The sequence below is a fragment of the Ursus americanus genome, chromosome 4 (assembly GCF_024610735.1).
Source record: "Ursus americanus isolate L20-20 chromosome 4, mUrsAme1.1.p, whole genome shotgun sequence".
Classification (NCBI taxonomy): Eukaryota; Metazoa; Chordata; class Mammalia; order Carnivora; family Ursidae; genus Ursus; species Ursus americanus.
The window spans coordinates 32,143,203-32,156,869 of record NC_142130.1 but is presented as its reverse complement, the minus strand read 5'-3'; the positions used below and the strand labels follow the sequence as shown (position 1 = coordinate 32,156,869).

The 13,667-nt window shown below is 49.2% G+C and overlaps 1 protein-coding gene across 1 annotated transcript in view; it reads right to left on the bottom strand.

The window, feature by feature from the left end:
• Positions 1-7,381: 7,381 nt before the first annotated feature.
• MUC4 (mucin 4, cell surface associated) overlaps positions 7,382-13,667 on the bottom strand; it is a 53,851-nt gene continuing 47,565 nt past the window's right edge. Inside the window, exons 19-24 of the mRNA XM_087861378.1 lie at positions 13,039-13,218; positions 12,536-12,609; positions 11,076-11,140; positions 10,754-10,992; positions 8,735-8,897; positions 7,382-7,887 (exon numbers count right to left, since the gene is read on the bottom strand). Of these exons, the coding sequence (XP_087717504.1) occupies positions 7,692-7,887; positions 8,735-8,897; positions 10,754-10,992; positions 11,076-11,140; positions 12,536-12,609; positions 13,039-13,218 (917 nt within the window). The 3' untranslated portion in view covers positions 7,382-7,691. The remainder of the gene's footprint in view (positions 7,888-8,734; positions 8,898-10,753; positions 10,993-11,075; positions 11,141-12,535; positions 12,610-13,038; positions 13,219-13,667) is intronic.

Genomic DNA, 13,667 nt, shown 5'->3' with positions numbered 1-13,667 from the left:
CTCATACCCACCTAACAGGTCTCTCTGTTTCTGCCTTTACTCTCCACCCCCCACGGTAGTCCCGGCACACCAGCCAGGGCCGAGGCTCTGCAACGAAAGGCAGACCTTGCCACTCCTTGGCTCCAAACCCTCCCGTCGCATTCAGATAGAAAGCAAAGGTCCTACAATGGCCCGCAAAGCTATGTGCGACCTATGCCCCTCCCCAGCCTCTTTAGCTTGCTCCAGCACTCCAGGAACGCTGACCTTCTTGCTGTTCCAGGAATCCATCGGGCCTTGCAAGCGTGCTCCTGCCGGGGGAGCACGTTGCTTGGTTCGCTCAGAGCGTTTCTCCTGCAGGTATCCACTCGGTAACACCTCTACCCTTTCACCGTCTCGGGGGGTCCACCTGGCCAGCCCCTCTGCTTTGATTTTCTTCCTAACGCTGCATACAACCTAACATAATACATATTTTATTTATTTGTCCTATTATCTGTCTCCCTCAACTAGAATGTAAGAGTTCGCTCACTCCAGTATCCCTGGCATCTAGCACAATGCCTGGCACAGAAAAGGTGCTCAGTAAGTATTTGTGAAATGAATGAGGACACAAGACAACTTCTGATATTGCTGTGAACAAGGGGAGTATGTGTATTCAACTGACCCCCTTCCTCTTGCAGAGGGAGGCAGAATGAGTTTTATAAAGGAGGTTGGACAAAATAATTCAAACATTCTTCCCAGCATGTTTGCTGAGTTCCTACACCAGAACAAAGAATTGTTGCGTGCCGTGGGGGATTCAAAGAGGTCTCTTTCCCACAGGGGCTAAACTTAACAGGGGAGGGTAGACGGGTACAGAAAAAACAAACTGAAAGAACTTATTCACACCATACATGGCAAAACCAGAGTCTCCTTCATACACAAAGAGCTCTTACAAAGCAATAACAAGGCAAACATGCCCATAGGAAAGTAGGAGTATAAATGTTGTCCAGAAGCAGGAATATAAGTGCCTGTTTTCCATGAAAAAGAAACTTCATAACAAAAAAAGTTAATTGATACAGTGAGATACTGCTAATTGCATGTCAATAGGTAAGGACTTACAAAAATTATAATTTCCATGATGAAGGTATGGGGGAAGAACACTCTTAAACACTGTTGGTGTGAATGAAATTGGTACAGCCTTTCGGAGGACAATTTGACTAAAGACTTAAAAATGTGCATCCCTTTACCTGAACAATTTCATTCCAAAGGGTTTATCTTAAGGAAACAATTAAGAATCTGTGGAAATAATAAATGTGTTCATTACAGAACTGTTTGTAATAGCCAATAAAGGAAAAAGACAAGACAAAACACAGGATATCCCAGTGTAGTCATTTGGTTAATAATAGTGTTGTGTGTGTGTGTGTGTGTGTGTGTGTGTGTGTGTGTGTGTGTGATTGCTCCCAAATACTTTTTATACTATCTTTAGAGGTTCCCTTTCCAAAATCAAAGCTAGTCCTGTTCCTACCAAAGGAATAAAACCCCTAGCTTTGTATGTAAGAGTCTTCATAATATGGTCTTGGCCAACTTTCTCAGCTCTGTGTCCTATAGACCCTTCTCCTATGTCCTGTGCTCCTTCCACGGGAAACTTCTCACTACTTCTCAGTCACACCTGCTTTGATCCAGAATTTGCACATCATGATTCTTACCTCCGGAAGGTCCACCCACTCCCTGGTATCTTCATCTGGAAAACTTCTCTCCATGCTTGGAAGGCCAGTTCCTTCAGTGCCTCCTTGTGGTGGCTCTCCTCAAATCCCCTGAGAAGGATCTAGTTTCTTAGTCTTACCATGCTACATCCGCTTTATTTGCTTACAAGTTTGTGAAGTCCTATATGCTTCAGGACGAGTGCCGTGTAGCACTCATCGCGGTAGCCACAGAACCTAGCGTGGAGTCCTGCACAGGGACGGCACTCAACTGTTGCCGAACAACGGAGGAGGGGCCGTGTGAGCAGGTGGCCCGGAAATATGGGCACGGGGATCTGAAAGTTGAGAAAATGGTATTCAGTGTTGAAGTCAAATCTAGTGATATCATTATTAATAAGCTACACTATAATGAGGCATGAACGGAGAGCAGTTTGCGTATGTAATACCTGTTACATAAATCCTATTCTTTTTTTTTTTTAAGATTTTATTTATTTGACAGAGAAAGACACAGCGAAAGAGGGAACACAAGCAGTGGGAGTGGGAGAGGGAGAAGCAGGCAACATTCCCACTGAGCAGGGAGCCCGATGTGGGGATCGATACCAGGACCCTGGGATCATGACCTGAGCCGAAGGCAGATGCTTAACGACTGAGCCACCCAGGCGCCCCCATAAATTCCATTCTTAAATAGCTTTTCTTTTCTTGCTTTGCATTTATTTGAATCAGGGATACATGATAGAGTAGATAATTAATCTTAAATACATGCATATAAGGACACCCGTGTACATGCAAATCTGATGACCGTTCTTGGAAGCCACAAAGTTCGTAAAATATAGGCGATAGCAATTAGAAGCATTTGGGAATTAAAATGTGTAAATACGCTTGCATGTGTGTGTGTGTGAGAGAGAGAGAGAGAGAGAGAGAGGAGAGAATTACTGGAAATGATCAGAATTAGCAGAAGTAATGTTCCAAACCAGAAGGCCTGGGGAAAATTCTCCAGTTATTTAAGACTCAAGGGTGTGTGTCTGGGGCGCCTGGGTGGTTCAGTCGTTAAGCGTCTGCCTTTGGCTCAGGGCGTGATCCCGGCGTTCTGGGATCGAGCCCCACGTCAGGCTCCTCCGCTGGGAGCCTGCTTCTTCCTCTCCCACTCCCCTGCTTGTGTTCCCCCTCTCGTTGGCTGTCTTTCTCTCTTAAATAAATAAATAAAATCTTAAACAAAATAAAAAGGGTGTGTGTCTATGAGGTGAAAATGGCACGTATTTCGTGCAGACAAAGGTGGGTGTGGACCCAAACAAGATAGCCTCTCTACAGTCACCTGTGACTCAGAAGGCAAAGACACAGGCTGTGATGAGGACAGCGTGAGGTGGCCCTATTCCCAAGAGACTTCAGCTGAAGCTCCTGCCACAGCCAGTCCTTCCTTCAACCTCTGTGAGGGGGACCGGCCACAGGTGAGTGGACAGCAGTGAATGCTAACTGATCCCATGGGTGTCCCCCAAATTCCAATGAGTGGGCATCATATTTTGGTATCAATAAATACTTATGTTGGTACATCATACCAGTTATCTATTGTTTGCCATCTGGTCCTTAAAAGCTGCTTGCCTTAAGCCCAGAGGGAGTTTCTGGAAGGCTCCTTTAAGGGCAGGGAAGGATAGGCAAGGGAATCTGTGTTTCTGGCTAAGCATTTCGCCAGGCAGCTCCCTCTAAGGGTGCCCCCCGCCCACTGAGGGTGTCTCAGCGGCCTGCCGCCAGCTGGGAATGGGGGTGGAGGCTTCCTCCTTCCGCCAAGCCAACACATGCCTGGAACCCTGAAGAAGGGCCCATCAGTTCTTTATTTCAGGTGCATAAGTGACAGAATCCAAATCACACAGATCCGGCGGGTGGGCTGATGACAATGCGCAGTCGTGTTCTGTATCTGACCGCACCACTCACCAAGTGGCCTTTCCTTGCCACACAGACAACTCCCTATTTTTTCTTTTTAAAGATTTATTTATTTATTTATTTATTTATTTGAGAGAGAGAGAGAGCGTGCACGCGCAAGCAAGGGGAGGGGCAGAGAGAGAGGAGAGGAAGAGAAGCAGAGCCCCGATGTGGGGCTCAGTCTCATGACCCTGAGATCATGACTGGAGCCAAAACCAAGAGTAGGATGCTGGACCGCTGAGCCACCCAGGCGCCCCAGCCTCCTTCCTTTTTCATGACACCCTTTCTCTACATGCCCAGTGCTTCAGCCATTTTGACCAGGTTACCAGTTAAAATAAAGGACACCCAGGTAAATGAGAATTTCAGATAAACTATGAATACTTTTTTAAAACATGTGGGTATCCCACACACTTCATGGAACATCTTATACTAAAAAATTAGTTGTGATTTTTCTGAAACTCAAATTTAACTGAGCTTCCCGTATTTTTATTTGCTAAATCTGACAGCCTTACTTGCAAGGCCTCCTCTTCAACCAGTGTCCCCACTCCTCTTTTTCCCAATCTGGGGTCTTCCTTCTCTGCAGTGAGCCCCTGAGCTTCTCTTAGGCTTTGGATGTCTCTGCTGCCTCTGGCAGGGTTTTCTGCCATACTTCTTCTGTCTTCCCACACCCCCACCCCTCCACCATTGCCCGCTGAGAGGAGAAGAAGCTTAATGTCTGAAGATGGATGGGGGAAGAAGGACTTTGGGTTTGGGTGGTCTTGCTGCTCCATTTACAATCTTGCTTTTCTTTTAGGTTCCCTCTTCCCATGCTTGAGGATACCCAGTATCTATACCAACCACGTCTTGCACAGCGTGGGTCAATCCCTTGCCAAGAGTCCTCACTGGGTTGAGGATGAAATGTAATTTTTGGACCTTATGCTCAAAGCGAGCCTTCCCCTCCCAAACCTTGAGTCATGTTACAAAGTCCTCACTGCATAACTTAGTTTTGAGATTACAATGGTCCTGGCAAAGGCCGTCTCACCAGTCCACCATGCTTGCCTTGCTCCTTCAGCCCCTTTTTTCTAATTGCTGGACACTGCCCCCCAGCCCACTCCATCTCTCTCTAGCGACATATGTGCTTAATTCTTTTTATTTAAATGTTTACAATCTTTTAAATTAATAAACCTAATTTTTTGGAGTACTTTTATGGTCACAATGAAACTTTTAACTGAGTTAAAAGTACGAAGTTCCCACATATCCCCTTCCCCCACACACACTCCCAAACTTCCCCACCATCAACATCCCCCACCGGAGTGCATTGTTACAATCAATGAACCTACACTGACACGTCATTATCACCCAAGGTCAGCAGTTTACATTAGCGTTCATTCTTCTTTTTTGAACACGAAGTATAATTGACATACAATATTATATTAATCTCAGGTGTACAACATAGTGATTCGACATTTTACATATTATGAAATGATCACCGTAAGTCTAGTTACCATCTGTCTCCATATAAAGTTAATATAATATTATTATCTATATTCTCTATGCTGTACATTACATCCCTGTGAGTTATTTTATAAGTGGAAGTTTCTACCTCTTCATCTCCACCCATTTTGCCCACCCCTCAGCACCCCTTTCCTCTAGTGTGTGATAGCTGTAGGTTTTTTAAATTTAATTTAATTTTATTTTTAGAGAGAAATCGATTGTGTGCGTGCACACATAAGCAAGGTCAGGGAGGGGGTGGGCAAAGGGAGAGGGAGAGGGGGAGAGAGAATCCCAGACAGGCTCCATGCCCAGTGTGGAGCCCAGTGCGGGCCTTGATCCCATGACCCTTAGATCATGAACTGAGCCGAAATCAAGAGTCAGAAGCTTAACTGACTGAGCCATCCAGGTGCCCTGTGCTGTAAGGTTTTTAAAAAAATCAACCTGAGGAAGTTCCCCTCCATTCCTGGCTTGCTAAGAATTTTGGTGTTTGAATTTGTCAAATGTGTTTTCTGCAACTATTGGTATAATCATATGATTTTTCTTGTTTATTCTGTTGATGTGACAGATTACATTAATTGATTTTTGAATGTTGAATCAGCCTTGCATACCTGGAATACATGCGACTTGGTCATGGCATATAATTCCTTTTATTCATTGTCAGATTTTTCTTGCTAATGTTTTGTTGAAGATTTTTGCATCTATGTTCCTGAGCGATCTTGCTGTATAGTTTTGTTGTTGTTGTTGTTGTTGTTTTTTCTGGTTTGGGTATTAGGGTAGTGCTGGCCTCATAGAATGAGTTAGGAGGTATTCCCTCTGCTTCAGCCTTCTGAAAGAGATTATGGAGAACTGGTAGAATTTCTTCCTGGAATGTTTGGTAGAATTCACCAGTGAATCCATCTGGGCTATGAGCTTAATTCTTGTTAAATGAATGCTAGGATTAGGGACGCCTGGGTGGCTCGGTCGGTTAAACGTCCCAGGGTTCGGGGATCGAGTTCTGAATGGGGCTCCTTGCTCAGTGGGGAGCCTGCTTCTCCCTCTGCCTGCCGCTCCCCCTGCTTGTGCTCTCTCTCTCTGACGAATAAATAAATAAAATCTTTTTAAAAAAAGCTTTTAAAAATAATGAACTCTAGGATTAAATAAATGTGCGTGTGTGTGCTTTAAGTAGACTCCACACCCAGCAAGGGGCTTGAACTCATGACCCCAAGATCAAGAGCTGCATGCTCTCACAACTGAGCCAGCCAGGCACCCTGAATAAATGTGGTTTATATGGAGGTTTGATTACTCTTTGGGGCAGTTGAGGGTAAAGCCAAAACTTTGCACATACGGGAGGGGTTTCGCCTACTGGGAGTAGTCATTCTCTATGAAGAGCAGACAGTTTGGAGTCTCTGCTCAGGTGAGAGATCATGTTTCTTCTCCTGAACTTCCTCCAACACCGTTGCTCACCTTCGAGAGTGGGCTGAGCGCCAGGTTCAGATCATGTGACCTCCTGTCCTACCCTACACTTGTCTGGACCGGTGATGAACAATTGATAGAAGCTGGACTAATCGGATTCTCCCTTCAGGGATTTGGGATTTAGGACCAGGAGGCAGCTACCCAGTTTCTCCATAGAGTTGGAATTAAGGTATCCTAGACCCAGGAGTCGTGGACCAGTTTTTACTGGACTCGTTATACCAGAGAGGTGTGAAGTTCTGCCTGCTAGGAGAGAAGATGAGTTGGAAACTTGTCAGGTTGCTGGGAATGGGCAGAGTGGGGCCAAGGGACTGCGGGGTGGAGAGGCTCAGAAGACTCCAGTGGGGCTCAGGAAAGGACAGAAAGTATATTAGGAATTGGCTACTCCAGGTCGAAGGAGGGGGGTGCGTGGCATGCTTCTCAAATTGGTTCTTGGAAAGGGAGCTGGAATGGTTTAATCCCTCCTCCAGGGAACACAGGCAGTGGGGACAAGAACCTGACAGGTAAAGGCACTTGGAACTGACGGACAGAGACCAGCAAGGCAGCAAGGGTTCCTGGGTGAGTCTGGGCTACTCCATGTGGGGGTGTCTCCACCATCCTCCTGGGAAGGCCAGGCTTTGGCCTGTGTTTCTTCCCCTGGGAGGGAGAAGACAGTGATGTGTGGAGGCTGAAGCAAGGGTCCACCTGGGCTAGAGCAACAAGCTTCCCCGCGGAGAGCAGCTGTGGGCCGAAGCAGGACTGGGTCCTGCCCGCCTTTGCTCCTCCACTCCCTGTGCCTAGCCCTCCAGCCACCAGAGGAAAATCACGAGTGGAATCCATGGCTTTGGAAACACAAAAAGTCAGGATTTTACTTAAATAGATTTTAATTAGAAGTAAACTGGAGTTTTTTGGTTTTTTATACAACTGGTTTTTAACTTAGAGCCATCGCCCCATTATTAACTCTGATGTGTGCATGTCCTTCTTGTGGGTACATTTGTGAGAGAATCCATCCGTTAAGTAGGTGGTCTTTATGGCCCCTTCCTGTCTGTCTCTGTGTCTACTGATTTTATTATGATTCATTGCCTTGAAGAATCCTGAGTCGACTTCAAGCACCTTCTTTTTCCCAGTCTCCTCCAGGGAACGGCGCCTCGGGCAGGTGTGTGGGTGAGGCTGGGGTGGGTCCTGAGGTATCCTAAGCCACAGCTGCCCCGTCGGGGCCAGGCCTCAGCTTTCTGAGTCCAGGGGGTAGGAGTAGTGGTTCCCGGAGTAGCACCAGAAGCGCAGGACCACGAACCCCGCGGCCCCCAGCAGCAGGAGGAAGCCCAGGGCTCCAAAGAGGATTCCGAAGAAGGCGCCGAGCTTCAGGCCCAGGTGCTCACAGCGCTCGCCCCAGGGCGCGTAGATGGAGAAGGGCTCACAGCTGCGCACAGAGAGAGGGGACACGGTCAACAGTGGGGCGGCCCCGGGAGGTTTTCCACGACAGTCTGGGCTCCCCTCTAGGGAAGGAGGCGGAGCTGAAGCGTGGCTACTGACTTCACCTGGGCTCAGCTCCACCTGGCCAGCGGGGCGGGGCCGGCTGCCGGGGAGCAGGTGCAGGCAGAAGCCCCGGTTCCTCCCAGCCCTCCTCAGACCTGGGAGGGGAAGGGGCTGGGGGGATCTGGGATGGCAGGGGGTGCGAGGGTAGACACAGGGCACCGATGGGCCTCGAGGGCCCCGGGGAGGCGCTGCCCTTCTCCTCCTTAGCAGGCCTGCAGACTCCACGCACTCCCCTCACGGGAGCCCCTCAGACTGCTGATGAACCAGGGGTCGTAAGCCACCAGTTTGAGGGGGCCTCCCCTGACCCGTACTCTTAAGGAGGGGCAGGGCCGGGCCTAGACACAAGGCAGTGGGTGCCTTTCCCACAAAGAGACAGCAGAATGTTCACCCCAGAAGCCAAATCGGGTGGAAGAGTCTGCCTTTGGAACCCGCATCCCCCGACAGGGTCCTGGCTACCTTGGGCAGCAGGCTCTTTACCTCTCTCTTCTTTAAAATGGTCCCAATACCCACCCCGTAGCTGAGTTTGAGTTTTAGAGGTAATATAGCGTCTTTCTTCTCCGCACAGAGTAAGCACTCATGTCTTTTCCGTGATCCCTGTTCTCTCAGTTATAAAAGAACCATCCGAACTTTCAGACCCCACAAGTTATGCTGGCATTTCTGGGCCCCCCTTGCAGTCTCCCCACCCAGCTCGGATGCGCCAGCTCTGCTCTCCCTGCCGTCTCCCCACTCACCTGCAGCGGGGCCCCTGGGGCAGGTGCTGGCACCGGCCTCCGTGCTGACAGTAGCCCTCGGCGCAAGGGGACACGCAGGTGAAGCCGCCCTGGGGGCTGTAGACCAGGCGGTAGTCCTTGTAGCTGCTGCAGTTGAAGTAATCCCCCAGCACGCTCACGTTCACTGCCAGGAAGGACACAGTGAACACGGAGAGCAATCAGGAACACCAAATCCATACCTTCCCATCAAGGCTCCTGTTCCCAGGCATCCATCCTGAGAGATCACTGGAACCTCACACAAATGTGTATGTTCACGGAGTCCAGAGCAGCACGGTTACAATAGCAGCCATGTCCAATAGGCAGGGTTTGTTAACCAAGGAATATTGTGCAACCAGGAAGCACCATGGGATGGAAAATGCATTGGTGAAGAGCAAATGCTTTGAAGTAAACCAGACCTAAGCTGAAATTCAAACTCTGCTACTAACTAGTTGTGTGCTTTGGGGGAAATTCCTTTACTCCTTCAGCCTCAGTTTCCTTATCTTTAAAAGGAAACGATACTCATAGTACCTACCTTGCTGCGAATTTTAAAGGAGATAAAATATACGGAGTATTCATGACGTTGCCTAACACAGTAAGCATCAATACACGGTCACTATTGGTACAACCTTCTGTTTAAAATATAGCGCACCACGGGCGCCTGGGCGGCGTAGTCGGTTAAGCGTCCCACTCTTGATTTTGGCTCAGGTCATGATCGCAGAGTCATGAGATTGAGCCCCTCATGGGGCTCATGCTCAGTGCACAGCCTGCTTGAGATTCTCTCCCTCTCCCTCTGTTGCTCCCCCCTCTCTAAAATAAATAAATAAATCTTTAAATAGAATACAGTATACTATATTAAAATGTTTAATAATATAGCAAATGGGAACACATACACAATATAAAAGATAATATGTTCACAACTGCTTAAGTAATGAGGTTATCAAACATTAGGTTCCACTCGACCCCCCCCCCTTTTTTTTGGTGGGCTGCAAAGCGGTTTATTGAGCGCTAATACAAAGCTCCCGAAGAGGGAGGGGACCTGAGAGGGTTGCCCTGCTTGATCCCTTTATTATAAAAAATACTGGTATGAGTGAAGATTCCTATGCATAGAAGAAAATTCAGAAGGATGTGTGCAAAACAGACTTGTCTTTGGGGATTGGAATTACAGGTGATTTTTTTCTCTTCTTTTTGTTAATTTGTGTTTCCTCAACTTTCTACAATAAACATATTGTACTTGTATAATAAAAATTGTGGAGTTTTTTGGTTTGTTTTCTTTAACGAAACTCATAGTCAGGTCTGGGGTGGTTCCCTTATCCCCACCCCTAACGCCCTACCACACACACAAAGTAGTTTGGAGGATTGCACACTGTTGCCCCGAGAAGGGAGGAGGCACAGCCTGGATCCGAGCAGCTCTTGCTTGGTCCCACCCTCGAGTCACACAGAGCGGCTTCTGCTGGGTTTGGCGTGGTCACTGCCCTGTTCTCTGCCTCACTCCCAAAATAGGGTGGTCCATTCCTTTCCTTCTCCAGAGTACTTAGCAACTGATCTCAGTCTCTTTCCAGGATAATCAGGGACAATCACTACTTAATATCCTCTAGCGGGAGGGCAAAGGCAAAAGGGAAGTCCCTGTTGATGTTTATAAAGTGCAATGGTATTTTAACAAAATCGTTAATAATTTTATTGAAAGAAAGAAAACTGTCAGCAGCCATGGTCAGGAAGGTGGCAATTAAGAGTAAATGTTCTGTGAAGCTGTCTCCCTGGGGATTCCTCAAGCAGTATTTTGTGCTCTACTCTCAAATCTAGAAAGCTGGTGGGTAAAATGTTTAACAATCTCTCTCAAAAATGACCAACAAAAAGCCTAAATTACTTGCTTTTGGCTTATCTGTGGCCCTCCATAGAAACCGTCCCACCATGGGTTTGTGTGGGCTGAAGATCTGTGATAGGTTCCCCCATTTGCCTCCTCCTTCAGCTATCCCAGTGACAATCCCCAGGACAGCAACTCACGAGCTGACAAACTGGCCACGTCTTCCCTGGAGATGGAGTGGAAGTTCACGTTGGTCCTGGGCCCCTCACTTCCGTTCCACCGCCTCCACGAGGCCTGGGGTAAGAACGCTTCCACCACTGCATCCAGCAGCTGAGTGTTCAGGAAGTCGATGACAGGACCGCGAGGGAGGTACTGGAACTCCGAGATGACCTTCCAGCGTCTAAGTAAACTTCCGGAGGCCAGCGTTGTCCCAGAATCACTGTGTGGGAGGGTTACAGTGAGGGACGAAGAGTGGAGGCGGAGGGTGAGACCTGGGGACCGGGTGGGGACAGTCCCACTTACCTTTGTGTCACTAGGCTGTTCCGGAGAAAGGCCCGCACGTTCAGGTTTCCCAGTCTGTAGGCCACCTAGGGCAGAGGATGGGGGCGACGGGTGACCGTGAGGTCCAGTCCAAAGAGAAGACCCCTCCCACTTCAATGCATTTATTTCTCCCCGTCTGGCTCCTTCTTTGCTCGTGAGTGCCAGGACCTGCAGAGAGCTTCTCACCTCATTCTGCATCCCCACACCCCAGCCTAGCCTGGTGACCGGCCCTGGGTCCCTGCTTAGTAAAAGTTTGTTGGTGAGTAAAGGACTTGGCCTACCTCCCTGCCTCCAATGACAACAGGAGAATCTGAGACGAATGGCCCCTACCTTTGCCCCTGTTCCCTGGTTCACCCACTCATTCTCTCCCCACATGGACAGTGAACCTTGATTATGTGTAGCCAGACCTTGGGGATGGTCAGGTGCTGGGGGTGTGGGTCAAGCTGACTCGGGAACAGTCCATACTCAAACACCCATAGTCTGGTGAAGTTGACAAGCATCAGCGGCCTTGACCTTACAGAGTGTGGAGTGCTGTGGTGGTAGCAATAGTAATAATACTACTTTTTTTTTTTTAACAGAAAACCTACCTTTGTTTTTGTTTTTGTTTTTTTAAAGATTTTATTTATTTATTTGTTTGACAGCCAGCGAGAGAGGGAACACAAGCAGGGGCAGTGGGAGAGGAAGAAGCAGGCTCCCAGCAGAGGAGCCCCATGTGGGGCTCAATCCCAGAACGCTGGGATCACGCCCTGAGCCGAAGGCAGACGCTTAACGACTGAGCCACCCAGGTGCCCCAGTAGTAATAATACTTCTTATTATAATTTTTGAACACTTGTATTTTAGGCACCGTGGTGAATGCTTTATGTACATTATCATTTAGACCTTGACACAACCCACTGACATGGGTACTATTATTATTTCTGCTTTGCAGATGAGACGTCAAATTGTCTAATGATTACACCTGCTCTAGAGAATGGTAAAACGATGATTTGAACCCGGGTATGTAGGGTTCTAGAACCACAGTAATTCAACTACTGTGTGACTTTGCCTGTGGTTGAGGAATGGACAAGGGCATAGGAGCCAAAAAGAGGGAGCTGCCAGTTCGCTCTGGGAAGTCAGGGAAGGCTTCCTGGAGGTGAAATGCCTTCTTGAGTTTCTACCACGCAATACCCAAGCGCAGGTCTCTAGGGACACTCAGAAGGAGAGGCTGGGGTGACTTGGCCCCCCAGACCCAAGTCTGGTTATTCCAGTCCCCTTGGAGATCTCTGTCCTGGGGCTTCCTGCCTTCCTCACCCCCAACCCTCACCAGGGGCCGGAGGCTCCGGCCTCCTGTGGCAACTGAATCCAGATGGATGACTAGAGGCAGAACACATAAATGAGGGCTGAGACCCTGCCCTGACCCTGCCAAGACCCCTCCCCACCCAGAGGTGGCCTGCAGCACTGACCGAGGCATTGACATCTGTCACGGAGGCATTTTCTTCCTCACTGAGCCAGAGCTGGATGCTTCTTACAGGAAGCTCTGGAAATGGGAGAAGCAGATTCACAATCACCTCACTGTTTTCATAGACTTACCCAAGACGGTCGTTGGGGAAGCTCAGGGAGACTGCCCCGTTCTACAGTGACAGAAAGTCCCCAGAGAAATCAGGAGAAGTGGCTGAGTCTGCTGACCCTCACCCTAGCATCCATTCGACTGTGGTCAAGGCTTCCTGACCCTTGTCTCTCTGGGCCACGAGGCCCCCTTCAGTCTTCCCTCAGCAGACTGCTCGGGCCTGGGGCTCGTGCTGTGGCAGCTGCCCCCACCCGCTCCCACAGCCGGCCACTTACCATGAGCACAGAGAGATTTGGAGTTCCGTGAGTTTGAGGAACTTCACTCTGCCCCCTCTCCCCCGAGTCCCTCATCTCCCCTCAGGGTGACAGAAATGCGGAGGCAGAGAGCATCTGACGGTACCTTGAAGGAGGATTGGAGTGAAGTTGTTCCCAGCCACGAAGCAGCGGGTGTCGGTGAAGGCTGGGGGGCAGGTGCAGGCCGGCTGGCAGCCCAGAGCCTGGGAGATGTAGCAGTGGCCCTGGTTGTAGCAGTAATTCACAGGGCAGGACCGGTTCTGACAGGGGAGAGAGGGCTCCAGGGCTGCAGGGGGAGCAGGGGGGTCAGCAGACCAGGCTGGGCAGCAGTGGGGAGCCCCAGCCCCCAGAAAGCTTCTAGGATGGCCTTCGTTTCTTTCACCCTCAAAGCCCGCTCAGTCTGCGTTCTGCTCTTGAGTCGCTCTGAACACCCAACTATCCTCTCCCTTTTCCAGATAGTTCTCTGCTGGGAAAACTTTTTCTTCTGCCAGGTCGGTATGCTCCCACTTCTGCTGAGGGAATGGCGTGTTTATCAGACCCCCTGCATCAGGAAAGGACCCAGAAGGCTGGCAGGAGCAGGGCCTGCCGGCCTGCTTTCCTCACTTCCATCCCTTTTTCTACCATATTAAAGCTGTGGTTCTACGCGCTCTGGCCTCCGCTCAGAAGACACAGTGGCCTCCAGATTTCCTTCAGGATCTCTAGGGGGCTTAGTGAAGGCTTCCCGTGAGCTCCCTC